At 41.2% G+C, this 16,195-nt stretch overlaps 2 protein-coding genes across 4 annotated transcripts in view; one reads left to right on the forward strand and one right to left on the reverse strand.

The window, feature by feature from the left end:
* The window catches only part of VEPH1 (ventricular zone expressed PH domain containing 1), a 98,202-nt gene that overhangs the window by 24,131 nt on the left and 57,876 nt on the right, over positions 1-16,195 (forward strand). For all 3 annotated transcript variants that reach the window (XM_065674700.1, XM_065674699.1, XM_065674701.1), the window contains 2 exons: positions 992-1,166; positions 15,067-15,233. In XM_065674700.1, coding sequence (XP_065530772.1) covers positions 992-1,166; positions 15,067-15,233 — 342 coding nt within the window. The remainder of the gene's footprint in view (positions 1-991; positions 1,167-15,066; positions 15,234-16,195) is intronic.
* On the reverse strand, positions 4,855-10,487 carry PTX3 (pentraxin 3). Its single transcript, XM_065672648.1, has 3 exons — positions 10,151-10,487; positions 9,211-9,744; positions 4,855-6,140 (listed from the first exon to the last, which is right to left on the reverse strand). Exons 1-3 carry the CDS (start codon positions 10,296-10,298, stop codon positions 5,527-5,529), a joined length of 1,296 nt encoding a protein of 431 aa, XP_065528720.1. The 5' UTR covers positions 10,299-10,487; the 3' UTR covers positions 4,855-5,526.

The following is a 16,195-nucleotide window of genomic DNA, read 5'->3' on the forward strand; positions in this document are numbered from 1 at the left end:
TTTCACGTATACAAATAGTTGTAGGAAAACTTTTATGACCTTAATGTCAAACCCCAAGTGTATGTGAAGATACCCCTGAGATTGCTGAAGCTTGGTGCCATTTCGACAACAGAAGTTCGTAGTCCTGAAAAATTTCAGTTTACCCTGCTGTTCAGAGAAATTGGCTGGAGTTTAAAAAAGTCCTGAGTATTACAGGAAAAGGGATGATCAGTGCTAAAGCTGTTACCCTGTGAGCAAGTCTCCAAGTACACTTACCCATGCATACTCTTTTTCCTCGTTTGACCAGTTTGCCTTTGATTTAGTCCAGTGGCTTATCATGAGATCCTGTTCTGGGCAGAGGGGTCCTTTCTTCATGTACTCTCTGTCAGCATAAAGATAGGCAGAAACTCATAGTAGTAGCACACTTCAGTTTAGATAAGGTAAGCTGTGACTTCCATTGAGGAAGATTTACCCATGCTTGAAATTGTTACCCTGAGCCTTGGGGCTGGACATGGGCATGGGGCAGAACACTGCGACGCAGGAATAAAAGGCAGCAATGCCTCTCCTGCTGCAGGGAGCAATATTTACCAATTACCAGCACGAGTGATTGTTCCAAGGTGTTCACTATGCTTTGGGATGAAAATTACTTTGTGTGGATGATGGATACAGCTTCTGCTGTCTTCTCTGAAAGCACCAAACACAAAATGTCTTATTAGAAATGCTACAGCCATTAGCACTTAAGTAGTGCACTTCGTATTTTCTCCTCCTCTTGCAGAAGTCCAAAATAGGTGCGTCATTAGCATTTCCTGGTGAAGCAGTTTTAAATCCCTTTACTTGCTGTTTCTTTGAACATGCCTTCAGTAGTGTTACCAAAACATAACCTTTCTTGACTTTTTTTCCTTGTTTTCCCTGTTGTTTTGATTTTTGTTTTTTCTACTCTGTTCAGCATGAAACTTTATTTTAATAATTTTTACACCTCCTTATTTTTCAGTGCTTTTCCATGTTTTTACAGAATTACAACCGACCTCCAGTAATGGCCTTAGCTGTTCCAGTGGCAGTGAAATTTCTTCAGAGGGGCAATAAGGAATTGTGCAGAAACATGTCAAGTTATCTGTCCCTGGCTGCAATCGCTAAAGCAGATCTGCTGGCTGATCACACAGACACCATTGTCAACAGTGTCCTTCAAGGTATGAACGCACTGAGATTTTTACTTTTAGTCCTGCCGCATACCTACCATTAGCTTAGTTAAGCATATATACAATTTTATATGCTACATAGAAAAGCATCTATGAGGCATGTATATATAAAGCAGACATATGGACATATCTGTAAACATCTAAGACAATCTAAAACCAGACTATAGCAGAGGAGGCCTTTCAAGAATATGTGAATTTACTGAACCTTGTTGAATATGGAAGTTTCGTTATAGATTGGATGACCCACAGGGCAGAAAACACATCTGTACTCTTTAGTATATTATACTAATGGACAACAAATTATAAGCCGAGATGTGAGACTAGTTACCAGGCTCTTATCCTTCCTTTTGGTGTCATTGGCAATACTCCAAAATATAAATGGGGATGAAATTAATCCCTTTCTGTGGCAAAATAGTCAGATGTAAGATATAAAAGGATTGTAGTGGTTCTTTAATTTTGCCTACGTTATTAGCTTTAAAACATGCAGAGCTTAGTAGCAATATTCTGTGTACTTTTGTGATTTAGAAAGCCAAAAATATTCATACCTCTACAAAAGGAAGTCCAATTTAGTTGAAGTAGTAAAGTTCACGGTATTTGTTACAATACAGTACTACTGTGATAGTAAAATCACTGTCTATTTTTCTTCAGGTACAGGTAGTAGCTCTTTCTCTATTCCAAGAACATTGTTATGAACATGTTAAGCATTCAAATTAAATGTGTGCATTCTGTATTTATTAGAAAAACCCACATATAATTGAGTGTATTATGGAGGAACAGCTAAGCTAGAAAGTAATTTTGTCCTTATGGCATTATGGTAAGAGTTTTAATATTTCTGTCTGCTTTGTTTAAGGACAAACGTGTGATAAACATGATAAATATGTATGAGTTATGTGATAGTACTAATTAGGTAGAGTCCAACAACAGAATATTGCTAACAATTTTCAAAGCCACATGGATAACTCTTAAGACTCGTGATGTTAGTATTAATGTGTTAACATTGTGCATTCCCACTTGTAACTCAGTGCTATTAATAGGGTAAAAGGTTTTTTGATACAGTCATAGGTTTGGGAAAGTAATACCTACCCACAACTGAAGGTTTTATCATGACTGTGCCCGCTCGGTTTTGTGTATTAATGTTATTCTACCAGCAGGTGTTGCTGTGGACATCAGGTTTGGAAATTCCAGACTGGAAGAGTACACTTTGAATAGTCAAAGTACTTTGTTTTATATAGTGGCTTAATTGCACTGTACATAATTTGTACTTCAGGCATGAAAAGTTTGATTTGCAGCAGGCTAAGAGCTGTGCTCAAAGACTGAGTGTTTGCTGAAGGGAGAAGGAAAGCAAGAGGATAAAGCTGCTAAAGCTGAATTTAGAAAGCAGCGTGGAGACAAAGAGTCCTGTTCTGGTGCTGCACACACATGGCTCAGCCTAATGGCACCAGTGAGACTGATAGTAGACTTTGGCCTGTTGCCTGGGAGTGTTTGAGAGCTAACTGGATTTTTTTGATTACTTGGGGCAACTGTCTGGCTGCATAATTAGTTTCTTATCTTATTAGCTAAAAAAGAGCTCTTTAAAAAGAGTGTTTACCTACTCTGTTGCAGTTAGTGTGAACTCAGCTTCTAAACATGCAAGCATCTGTACCATGCTCTCGATGCTGACAGGCCCTGTGCTGACATCTTCCATAAGCATAAGGGATCAGGCAGATTTATTCCCAATTCCAGTGGATAGCAGCAAACCTACCCTGCAGTCGTTGCTGTAATCTGAGACTTCCACTGCTGCTCAGCCTTCCAGAGGAGTTTAGGCAAGGAATGTGCATGTTGCATTCAGAGGGGCTTGTTAGACAGCAAAACTGGGCTCAGCAGCATATCCCAGGCATGCACATCTTGCGCTTGCTCCTTCATTTCTATATTTGCAATGAAAGAGCAGGGTCGCAGTGGCTTTTTCATGTTTGGAGCCCAAACTCCCTCAAAATACTATTTGCCCAGGGTTTCCCAAACAGGCAAAGTAACTGTTGATGAATTAAAATATAGTTCGTCTGGGAAGGAAAGAGAGAAGCATGCCAATGGAGATGACTTGCAGTGCTGGGCAGGAGGGGGGTAGACTGTGTGAAAGCTTTGCTAGTCCACAATGGTGATAAAGGAATAGCAAAACAGTTGGGATGAAGAGAGTTTTCCAGCTGAGCCAGTGAGAATGAGAGGACTGGCTTTGCATTTGGTCATTTGCCAAAGCAGAACAGAGACAGGAAAAGGCTACTTCCAAGAAAGAGCATTTCAGGTATGAAGTACAGTAAGAAAAGTAAACAGGAAGGACTTCTGGTAGTCTTTTTGAGGATTTTGCTTTCTCTGCTTCGTTTCATGGACATTAGTTTTCATTTACTGGAAGGCACTGTACGGAAAGACGATTCGGGAGTGTTTTTGCACTTACACAGTGTTGGGACATCAAGTGTCTTTTGTAGCTCTGGAGATCTGTTTTCTGGCTGAAATGAGATGAACAAAGGTAATCTTTTATTGTTCTGTAGTTAAGGGTGTCTACAGCTATGACTTAGTAAGGGATTTTTTGTCATACTAAGCATTTATCATTTAGATACATTTTTTTATTACAGGGTAATAGGAGAAATTCCATCCATTGGAGCAGTTATCTTAAACAAACAGTGTTGCCAAAACTTTGGAGCAGGTCATACAACTTTAGGTATGAAGCACAGCCCCCTTGAATGGCATAGTAAAGTGGAAATTACCTTGTCATAGTTTTTTCTTACTACTTTTGTATTGTAGAGGAAGGATCTGGTAGCTGCATCATATTTGGGAATAAGCATAGCAGCAACATGTCAAGGAACTTTTCAAAGTGCATTCTTAGGACATCTGTAGAGAATGAGAAACACAGAGAAATGTGAATACAGCAGAAGGGTATGCTGCTTTCAGTGGGAATGAGAACTGCTTTGAATAAGACATTCTCAACAATAAATTGTTCAGAGGCTTCAACAGGTAGTGAACAGGCAGTTCTTGTCATAAATGATAACATATCCAGTGAACAACTGTTCATCATTTCTACTTCTGCTCTGTTATCTACAAATAAATCACCACCAAAATCTTGGCTCTCTGCATCTGCTTCTTAGGCACTGTATCCAGCCCTATGTTTTTATTGGATTTTGCATAAGCTTGTGAATGTGAGAGAGGAAAGCTGCTGCCACCAAATATTCATCAGTCAGCCTTGTACAAACTTCCTGTTAGCACTAAACAAGTTGGTTACTTTGGATATCTAAATGTATATTAAAACGGAGTATGTCCTTCTCAGATGGCCAGCATTGTGCAAAGGGTATCGACTGACTTTTTTTAATTTGGTCAAAACCAATCCTTCCTTCAGCCTCCAACGTACACATGTCAGTATGTAAAAGCACCTCTTCTGTACAAGTGTCCATGTTCACAGGGGAGAACTAGAGCGGCAGATCCTTGCACATGGCAGCGTTCACAAGAGGGATTGTTATCATGAAAGGTCTTTAAAGCTGTCTCTGGCTAATGCTTGGATTTCAGTCCTCCAAAGGTCTTTCCCTTTGTATGAGATGTTTATGTTTCTATTGGCAGCTAAAATTGCATGGTACAAAATATAGAAAAATTCCCAATTTGTACTTACTGAGTTTCAGTTTATAAGAACCATGGAAAGTTTTAGTATAGTAAAGTACCTTTATTTACAGAACAACTTTACAAAAATAATTTCAATAAAATTATCAAAAAGTCAATTTACAATATAATACAGCTGCATTTTCTCCAAATGTGACATCAGATTAAGATGGGGAATATCACTCTTATATGTTAGGTCAACCTGTGGAATAAATATTGTTTTAAACAATGAGCTAGTTTTTACAGTTTACAAATTGCTAGCAATGATTAATAAACACATTTATTGGCTTATGTGGTTCCTCTGTACAATTCACATTAGTACTATAAACCCCAGTGACTGGAGGAGCTTGGAAGGAGTGCATCCTTCTGTAGAGACTGGTCAGCTGGATAGGTTTGCCTTGGCAGGTATGCCAGGGGCACCATTCAGCTCTGAAATGTCCACAGTGGCACTTGCTTTTATACATCAGAAAACACGGTGCTAGAGAAACAGCAGCCATCTGACCTCGGGAACAGCTTTTTCCAATGTCATGCCTTTATGTACTATTTCTTCAGTGTTTTGCCAAAGCAGCAGGCAGAGATAAAATGCTGTCTCTACAGTGCCTCCTTTTGTAAACTTGCAATGCTAATCTTCCTTCGGAATTGTAGCAGTGTGGGCTCCTACATGTTTACTTGCATGGACTGGTGTTCAGGTCTTCATGAAATACGTTCTCTGCTTCACAAACTGCCTTGCCAGAATTTAAGAAATGTACTGGGCTCCTCCATATAGCAAAACTTCTGTGACTCCCCACCCGATAATGTTGCCCCTCATACTGCATGCATCTTCTCCGCTCTGTGCTGCTATCTCTTTTGCACTGAGCACTCTGTCCCACATGTTAAAGCCAGTTAATTTTCCAGAGAAAGCTAAAGCTTCATCAAATCCACCTCCAACACAGCAGCCATTCTTTTCTTGACCGATCTGCAAAATCCCTCCGTTTGGAACTGTATGAGCATCGGCGATGTCCGAGGCGGTGGCTGTAAGCTCTCCATTCAGCCACAGGGATGCAGATCCATTCTCTGAGCTCCAGGCGCCACAGAGATGGATCCATTTCCCAGGAACAACTATGTTTTTGACAACTAATTTGCTCTGGTCACCACCAACAACAAGCACTGCAGACTCCTGGCTGAGATAAAGTTGGATTTCGTATGGATTTAACTTGGTTCCGTATGAAAAGACAATAGTTTTGTTCAAAGCCTCAGTCACCTTGATCCAGATGCAAGCAGTAAAGGAGTGAAGGGTCATTCCAGCTGTTGGATGAACACTTCCAAATATTTTTTTTGAACGCATGGGGAATAGAACTGCTGTTTCACACCCTGAAAAAGTTAGAAAGATTGTTAGGTAAATAAAAACTAGCCTATTTGTACAAATACAGTTAGGATCCTTGACATATGCTCACTTCAGGGCTTTTCAAAGGGAGCAGAGAGCTCAGCTTACCCAGCAGCATGTAGGGATACTAAAGGATGCTTTGAAGAAGCTGTCAGATCTAACACTATAGCAACAGGTCTAGGGGCTAATCAGGCTGCAGAAACAAGGCTTAGCTCTTCCTTCATTGCAATACTAGCATCTTCTATATAGGCTGCTCAAAGTGTTATTTACATTTAATGCTGCCTGTCTGCCCTGGTGCTTGCCTGGGGAAGTTGTGATACCCTGAGGGTCTGTGTGAGGCAGGTGCCTTCTGCTCTGACATACCTCTTAGGAGAGCTGCTCTTTTGCTGGATCACCTAGAGAAATTAGCACTTTACATTGGGTAATTATGTTTGATAGGTCTCTCTGTTTCATTTAGGTCTTGGTTTAGCCTCTGTGTTATTTTTCAGTACAGAGTGATAAAAACAGCATTATGGTGTGGGGGTGGATTCAGTGGTCTATCAAACAGCAGGTTTAGTAACTGTGCCATTCCTGGGACAGCAGCGTGAAACTGCTGATGCAGCTGGAGAAGTGGAGCAGATCTGGAAACAGAGCACTGGGTAGTTGTGGCTCGAGCAGCATCCACAGCTGTGTCCTGTGGATGTCCCATGGATAACTGGGCAGCAGAGGGGAAGAGGACAAAGGCTACTGAAGAGCAGGCACAGCGAACATCAGCAGGAGCATGCCGAGATGTGTGTTTATTATAATGACTCCCATTCCTGACTCTGTCTTTAGGGCTATTGGTTGGTGACTTTTGTATGCACTGGTTAAGCGCAGGAAATGTAGGAAATGACTGATATTCTTAAAACAGTTCAGCTCTCATCTCCAACTAATCAACATGTTGATAATAGAAATTAGTTAAAAGCACTCAGAGAAACTAATTAAACTTGGAAAAGCAACTGATGGTCACTAAACCCAAGCCATTTTTGTTATTCTGTGTACTATTCCCCAGCTATATAGTCTATTCATGTATAGTCTAGGTGATGGGGCAGGAGTGGAAAGCAGCCCCCTGCTACAATTAGGCCGGTCTGTTTCTTGTTTAAACAAGTTAGAAGATCTAAAACACCTAAAATGTGTGTGGAAATTTCTGCTTCAGTGAATGAAGGACTCTTTGTGTCCTTCAGGATTGTGCTGCTGTGTTATTTTGCAGACTGCTTCCTTTAAATTTTGAGCAGATTTTATGTTTCTTCATTGGCTTTTTTGAGGAGTGGCATGGTCAGTGAGCAACTGTTGGATACTCCTTAAAATGCTACTTAAGAACACTATTGTGAAAAAGCTTTTAATTAACAAGCTTTCAGGCTTTATTATCAAGGCCTAAGTAAAATTAAAACCAGCCTCACTGAAGAACAAAAAGTGTGATTAGAAAATCTCTCAAGAGTATGGCTGGCAGTAATTCAAGATGTGAGGAATTAAAGTCAGTTGCTAAAAATTCCCTTGAAAAAAGAATTCCAGAGAGACACTCTGGAAGTACTTAAAATATATCCTTTAAATTGAAAACTATGAACATTTTCTATAAAACCATGTGGGAACCAATGGAAATAATCTGGATTTCCACTGATGAGACTGAGACTGTTAATGCTGATCAAATTTGTTACTCTCACCTAGCACTGAGTAACCGTTTGCGAGGCTGGCTGTGTTACAGGAGAGAGATAAAGAATGAGATCATGCTTTCTGGAAGGCAAGATGTGTTTGGGGAGGAAAGGAATATGCTGTAAGATCTACCCCCCAGTATTGCTGTAATGCAAACATTACTAAATCGTTATGACAAATAAAGCAGTAAAAGTAGTTTACTTATAAAGGTGATTTCATGCCCTACATGAATGTATAGATTCATATTAGATTGTTAAGCACTTTGATGTAAACGAATGTTATGCTGAGTGTATATTGTAAATGGCTTGTGTAAGTTGTTGCCTTTGCTTTAGCAGTTACAAGAAGCAGTCCTCCTTGCTCACCCATGTAGGAGCTCACGCTGGCGGTGCTGCTTAGGGCTGGTGGTGAGGTTAGTGTAACTTCCACCAGCTTCCTGTTTGCACACGCAGTGTGGGATTCTGCGAGTGTGAATTTCTGTGGGGTTTTTAAGCTGCAGTAACTTATATTTGTGGAAAATACAGTCATGTTAAAATTTATCAGAGTGAGAGCTGTCTGACAGAGTTATGATCAATATGATTATATTGGGCATGTAGCAATTTTGCACTCACATTTTGAATAGATGGGGGCTGCTCTGCCATGCCCAAGTTGCTGTAGCTGCTTTTTGGGTGTAATGTTACACTGCACAGAAAAATCAACATGAAATTTCAGATATGAGCTCATCTTTCTATGGCCACCTCGCCTGCTGACTAATGCAAACATTTTGGAAGGCGAAACAAAACCCCAACAATACTACAGTGTTACTAATTCTTCCATGCTTGGGAAAATGTTCTATCCTGACAGTTGCATGCAGCAAATGTGCCCTCCCTGCTGTGGGAAGCGTGCTTCGCTGGTTGACATCAGCAGCATGTCCTCAGATCTCACTCTGCTCTTGGGCATTTGGAGTTGGTGAGGAGGTAATGTTTAGTTTAGGAAGAGGAAGGAGTGGGTACATGCATGAAGAGAACAAGAGAGCTCAGTTACTACTGCATATGTGAAGGAGTTACCAGCTGAGAAGGTAAAAGGTGAAAGAATATAATTTGTATGTTTAAAATACATTTCTTGCTCTCAGGCAACCATTTTGATCTGGGAAAGCCTGCGAGATGTGGGAGCCTTTCTTGGTTAAACCCTTCTTTGATCCCACCTTTGAAAATCTCGGCACCTCTTTTTAAAGAACAGGTAATAGGTTTTCTCCATATGTGAGCAGACTGCCCAAAGCTGCTGTGCTGTTCATAAGATTGCTTTGGAGTTATATGCAGAGGAAGATGTGTAAGAAGGGTGTTTATAGGATATACATTCTGACAGGGCCACGAAAGAGAGCTCTCTGGTAAACCATAGCACATGTGGACTTACCTCCTGGCAGTAAGTGCTGAGCTGCCCATTTCTGTGATGCTTTCAGTTCGGTTCTGGTTTGCTGTAGCTCTTTCCACAGGGAGTTCAAAATGGGATCATCTCTTCTGGTAGGACTGAATTTATCCTGATGAAAAGCTGTTTCTTGAGCCTCTGGCTCACACCTCCTCAGCCAAGAGCTCTCCAGCCGCCCGAGCCTGCTGGACACATTGTGGCTGAGCAGCAGAATGTACTCGAGAAGCTTTCCTTGCTCAGACTCATGAAGCCTCTTGGCTTCTCCAGCTGGATCACTGTTACTCACAAGCGCCTGCTCTACCTGTGACACAATGTGGGAGGTGACTTTCTCAACTGCAGCGGCCAAGGTGCCCGCGAAGTTGGTGGTGAGCTGGCTCAGCTCTGTTTTCAGGGTCTGCAGGTCCACCTTCAGGATCTCATCCATTGCCTGCAGCATCATGTTCTCTTTCATCTGCGAGTTCTCAAGCATGATGAAGAGCTTGTCCCACTTGGTGTGCTCTCGCTGGCAGTCACATGAAACAGCTGGAATGGGAGATACAGATGTTGCTATTCCTTTGTACTTACGTTTTTAAACAGGAGTATTTGACAAAATCTGGCTCCATGCAAGGCTTATGTGCTCCAGACTGTCAATGTATTTCCCTCTACATCAAAATAGAAAAGTAAAGGAGCGTATATTATAGCAATTCTAAAACTAAGTATCATCAGCAGTCTTTTTCAGGCAACCTAAAAAATAAAGAGTTATAAAGAAAATTCCAAGACACACCATCCAAGTGCTTTAGCATTTGCTGTCCATACCAATCTACTGGTACAAGCAGATGCTTCTTTCTTTGGGGAAAAAAATAATGTTTGTAACAATAACTGCTACAAGAGCTAGGCAATAAATAACGCAATTCTGCACTTAACGCAAATTTAGTTTAAATCTACTTACTTTCCTCGGTACCAAGAGCTGGACCTTCAATTTCATTATCCAGGTTCACATACATGAGATCATAATCATCATCTTCATCCAGAACAGAAACAGAAGCCCTGAAAACACAGAACAGGGTAAGCAGAGAAAGTATTTCTTGGGGCAGCATTCTCTAGCTGCTTCCTGAAAATAGCCGTGCTGTCTGGAGCTCGAGTCCAAGTCAGACTTCAGCAAAGACTGCGAGTGAGATGCAGTGAGCCCCTAGCAAACGCTCCGAGCGCCTCGGCTTGAATGAATGAGCAGTGCTAGTGCCAGTGTTGTAATAAGAGCACTTCTGACTGTTGGTTTTGGCTGAGAGGAGAAGGGGGCGTGCAGCTTGCTCAGTTCCAGCCTTTCAGGTTTGCACTGGGGGGAGATGTACTGACTCGCAGAGGGGAAGAAACGGGGAAAGCTGCTCTTGTTAACTACCACTTCCCCCCCGAGAACAGATTGCTGTAACGTGCAGCAATGCGAGGGTGAGCGTGGGGGGTGAAATCACTCGGAGTTTGCTGCCTACAAGCCCTGGCTGCATCAGTTATGTTCTTCTGTGTTATTTGTGAAAAGGAAAGTGTTCTCTGCAAACTCATTTTGTAGTTGGTATGCGCCAGCACTCTGGAGGAAATCTGTGGAAAAATAAACATACCTGGAGTTGGTTTGGATACACATGTATGGTTTAACTAAATATTGTAGGTGGGTTTTCTTTTTTTTTTTTGGATAGTTATGTATAGAAACTTGTATTATATACTAACAGTTTACTCTTTAAGAAGTGAAGGAGAACTCATAAAGACAGCTTGTTAGTGCTTTGCTTTTCTAGCCCTAATTACTGATGCCAACATCCTAACTATGTGGGTGATACATCACTACTAGTATTTTGTTTTGGGCATGTGTAGATTAGCAGCTGCTTGACTAGAGTTATTTCTGTTAACTGACAAAAATCCCTGAAACCAAGGCACTCCTGAATTAGACGTTAATCTAGTGCTAAGCATTATTGTTATTGGTGTTAATCTGTTGTAAATTCTGGAAAACTTTTTATTTCCATGGGCCATTAATTATTTCAGAGGTGCATTGCTTAGGTAAGATTAGGTGTAACATCGTACAAATTATATACAGGCTATGAAATAGAGAATAGCAAATAAAGTAAATAATCCCACATAATTCCATCTAATTTGCAGTCTGTGTTGCCTGTCCATTTGTGTCTCTCAGTTAGCCCTTTATCGCTGTATGCAGTGTGTGAAGAGGGCCGTGTGCTTCTTTCCTTGCTCATTCTGCCTCTGATGTTGGGGTCACAAGTGGGAGGTATGAGGCAGCAGAGATGGTGTGTTGTTGCCTCAATCGTTGTCTGTCCTGCAGTGGGGCCAAGAGGTGCTTTGCAGGTGTCACCTTTTGCTGAGGAGGCAGGTAGGGCCAGAGCTGCCTGCTCCCCAGCTCCTCCAGGCTTGCTCCATAAAGCCTGGGGCAGCCCACTGCTCTGGTGGCTGCAGAAGGCTGCTGAGAGTCTGGTACTGCTGCACCAGATGCCTCCCAGCACACAGCCTTGCTTCTGCAAACTTGAGTTGCCCACACATTGGACTGTGGGCCACGGTACCATGCTAATCCTGCATGCCACACCATCGCAGTTTCACCCTATGTGTGTATGGGATTTCTGGCATTGTGGTGCCTCCAGCTGGTCTCCTGCAAGCACAAGTAATATATAAGTATGTCAACACAATATGTTAGATAGCTCAAGTGTTTGGCAAAGCAGAGGTGAATGTTTTTGGGGATGTATGTGCCCAACTTGAGTCCTTCCGGGGAAAAAAATAGTCTTGGTCCTTGGGCTTTTATCTTTGAATACTCAATTTGGAGTGAATGTCAAACCACCGCTGTATAGCTCCTCCTACCCGTGCTACCTGTTTGCAGAGTGGTTTTCACAAGCACTCTGCGTGGCTGGGCACAGCAGAGGCAGAGCCGAAGGCAACACATGCGATTCATAAGTGCAGAGGGAGTATGGCCAGAGCACACCCAGGGCATGGTCCTGGGGCAGCTGGGGAGCACTGGCACCGTTGCAGCATGCAGTTGTGGTTGCTTCTGCCATATGTGCTTCCTCCCTGCCTGACTTGCGGCCAACTGTGCAAAGCCATCGAATGTCCCCAACTGTACATTAGTTTCTGCCTGAATTGCATAATTCCCAGTGTGTGGTCTGCTTGGAAAGTCTGAGAAAATCTAATCTGGAAAGTACTGGGGGTGAGGAAGGAAAAGGGAAAGAAGGTAATTAAGGAGTTGACTATAATGTTTTTCCATTCTCAGACAACAAGCATACTTTTCAGGCTCTTAGTTTAGACAGATGAAGCAAGATTGGAAAAAAGTGAATTACTTGGGAACGCACTCAATATTGTTTCTGACTGCACAAGCTCTGAGATCAAAAGGTTGGTGAGCTGCATGTGCGTAAACCCCTTAGAAACTGAAAAGGTGTGACAAACAGATGGCAAGAGGTACTGGGAGCCAACTCGAAATGTGAAAATACAAGAAAATAGTGAATTGGGTTGTGCTTCATGACCTTTCTTAAGTTATATGAAGAACAGATACAAACTGTGGTATCTGCTTGGATTGTTTACAAGTTCATATGTTCGAATTCAGTTCAGATTATTCAATTAAAGGCACTTCCCTGTCAGTGAGGTCACTTAAATGTCACCCCAAAGTGATGGAGTTGCTTCTAAATTGCCTTTGCTGTTCATTTCTCTTGGTTAGTGAATATAAACCCAGGAATGTTTGCTGTAGGAAACTGCCTCAATTTGCATTTGTGCAGAGTATTTTTGTTCAGGGAAGTTTCATGGACGCTATCTGTCATGTTGTGTTGTGTAAAATTGCATCAGTCCTCTGATACATCCAACACTTCAAATGCTTGTTTTCTCAGATTGAATAATGAGTCTTGCTTTCCAGATACCTTCTGATCTGTGACATCCCAGTTTAGGCAACATCATGTCTCAGGTTAGTAGCTTGTTAGAGAGTCTTTCCTTGTTTAAAGCTGCTAGGTTTTGTTACTCTCGGCTGAATTCGTTTTCTCTACACTTCTTTCAGCTCAGATGAATTTTGCCTGTTCAGGAACATGGGAATTTCATCTTTTGCAGTTGTTACTATCGCTAAAATTCAACTGGAGATTGAGGGCTGTGTTCCAGATGGGCAGAAAACCTCTAGTGGAAACTAAACGTGTGCAAGTGCAAAGGAAGAACTTATTTCTGTACACACTCAGTTAGCTGGAGAAGAAAATTTTTAGTGTATTCAGTTACAAAAACTTTCAATTTCAAATTCAGGCGTGAGTCTGGAAAAGTTCAAGTAAATGCACACTCTCATCGTTGTAGTTCTACTGTTGGATGAATTGGTGCTTTGCAGGAATCTCACGGTACGGTAGTGACACTCGTGAAAGTGGTAACACTTTTTTGTACAGATCAACTTGTAATGTCAGGAAGAGATTTACACAAAGAATGTGGCTAGAAAATGGCCAGAACTGAATAGTTTGCTAATCTGTTTAGGTAATTAATCAGCAAATCTCTTTCCAACTGGCTTTTATGCTTTATTTGTAGAACAGAATAAGACAGAAATTCACCATGTCCATGGGACTATAGGTGGGATCTGAACCTTGCCTTTAGTACTGCATCAGCTGTGTGGAAGGCTCAGAGTTGCCTCCAAAGAGAAGCCAATGATTCTTCAAGCAGCAAAAATGCTTCAGGATAGGACGCAGAAGTGTGGCTGGCTGAATAGTGTGGAGGCACTCCTCCGAAGCTTAAGGACCCCTTAGGGATCATTACAAGCTCTTTGACTAAAAGTTGTCTGAACCTGCAATGAATTATATGTTAGTTACTTGCAGCAGAGGTGATGGGTGATATTGCAAGATCTAACAGTGTCTTGGGGTTCATTTTCTGTATCTGGTAACAGCACAATGTGGTCCAGTCTGAGCCCCTGTATGTTTTTTCTACCAGCCATGAAGAAACCTACTTATCTTCCAAAATTATAAAATTTAAATGGGAGAAAAAGCAGCAGGATCTTCCAAAATTATAAGATTTAAATGGGAGAAAAAGCAGCAGGCCAGAGAGCTAGCTCCTATTGGAAACCAAATCCAAAGAGACCTTAAGGACTTTCAAAAGTTTACAAAAAAGGAGCCATACTGCATTGCAACAGGCAGATGTTTTCCATATGTTGTTCAAGTGAAACTTAAATATATTGAGGCAGGCATGTACAGCATTGTGAAGTTATATATTTTGGTATGAGCCTGGGCTTCAATTTGAGTTATGCACAGACATCTTAAGAAAATGTGCGACGGAGGGTTTTGCATATCTTTGTCTGTCTGCAGTTGACTCTCTCTGGCTCCTTTCTGTTCCTGGAAATGGCACCCTTAACTATTTACGTTCAAATTTACTGTCATGCGTATTTAGTTCTCTTAGTAGCTGACTATTCTTTCCACATGCTGCTTATTTAATTTGAAAGTCCAAATCTCAACAAAGGAGAAATACGGCTTTTATGTGCTTTCTACATTCTTTTTTCTTTTTTGTTAATTTAAATCGCACTTAGTTTAGTCTAGAACTCAACAGAATATCATCCAAATCTGAAAGCTCCTTAAGCAGCTTTCTCATGATATCATACTGGAGAAAGGAAATTATAATTTATAGGATTTTATTTTCTTTTCTCCCTTTTTTTTTTATGTATGTTGTTATACATGCAATTATTCATTCATTTTTGGTTATTTATCGAGCTTCTTGGCCCAGTATATGTTTTTCTACTGTGTATTTTGTGTGTCCCTGGTTTTGTACTGATGGTTCTTTTAAAACTGGTATCTACAGGTGTGTGCTGGTTTTCCAGGGAGCTCTCCAGGTGTAGGGGATTGACTTGACAGCAAGTCACTGGCCTCTCATTTGCTCTGTTCTCAGGGAACTGGATGCTGCTGCGTGTCCTGCCTGCTCTGTACGAGAAGCAACCACAGCCGATAAACCTCCATCTGAAGGAGCTGGTGGCACTGATGGCTCAGCTGGATCAAGCTGAACAACATCATCTCCTCAGGCTCCTGCAGACCGTGGCTAGGAAAAAGGAGCTTGGGGTAAAGCTGTGCTTGGCATATCTTATTGCTAAATACTGCGCCTCCTTTTGGAGGAGTTTTTTTCAGATGACTGGGCAAAGTCTGTCTGCTGGCTGCTCTCCGAACAGTGAGAAGTCCTATAACATGCATGATAGTGCTTTCCTACATTAATTCTCCATGAGTTCTTTAATTCCATTCCACATTCTTCATCTAATCATAAAGAACATAACAATGACTCCGCTGAACCAAAAAAGTTTGTGTTAAACCAGAACTATTTTCATCTTTTTTGGCTCTTTCTCTTTCAGCTGAGCATGAATTCCCATAAGTATGTTTTTGTTAGACTATATGAACTGTATTAAATTACATATCAAGGAAAATTAAAATGAGTTAGGAACTGATAAGAAGTAAGCTGGAGAATAATTATCTAAGGCAAAATATATCGTGCTTTCAAAACTGCACGTCATTGACAGCACCCAGCACATTAGAGCAAGGCACAAAATTACCTGCTTTGTGAATTTATGAAATTCATAACATCCTTGGAAAAGAAGAATCAATGGTAGTTAGTATCTAGATAGCCAAGGAAACTTTATTGTAATACACAGTCCCAGAGGAAATATAGCTCATTTCAGAAGTGAGGGACTTGTCAGCTGGAGGGGTCTGGGGTTTATCTCTGGCAACTGCAGGGCTCCATACTGAAGCTGACACATCTGAAGTAATTTTGTAGTCTAACTATTATTATCATTTAGTACTACTAACAATTTATTCAGCCACCCACCTGAGGTATTTTGCCTGAGTGATAGGTATCAACTTCCTAAAACAGATCATCCTCAAAAAAATGATGGAAGAATGGGTCAGTTTATGCCCCATTTCTGTGTTGAAACATCTTTTACACAGATGCAATAGTTTCATTGAATCAGAGAAGCATGAGTGTACGTATGTGTTTAACTGAAAAATAGTTATTCAATAGATAGTTGTACATACCG

Source organism: Lathamus discolor, chromosome 3, assembly GCF_037157495.1.
Source record: "Lathamus discolor isolate bLatDis1 chromosome 3, bLatDis1.hap1, whole genome shotgun sequence".
Lineage (NCBI taxonomy): Eukaryota > Metazoa > Chordata > Aves > Psittaciformes > Psittacidae > Lathamus > Lathamus discolor.

Coding starts and splice junctions, on each gene's coding strand:
- PTX3 (XM_065672648.1), bottom strand. CDS start 10,298: ATGCTGCCCCAAGAAATACTTTCTCTGCTTACCCTGTTCTGTGTTTTC. Junction 9,745..10,150: donor AGCTCTTGGTACCGAGGAAA/GTAAGTAGATTT, acceptor CTCCCATTCCAG/CTGTTTCATGTGACTGCCAG. Junction 6,141..9,210: donor TCAGCACTTACTGCCAGGAG/GTAAGTCCACAT, acceptor TAACTTTTTCAG/GGTGTGAAACAGCAGTTCTA.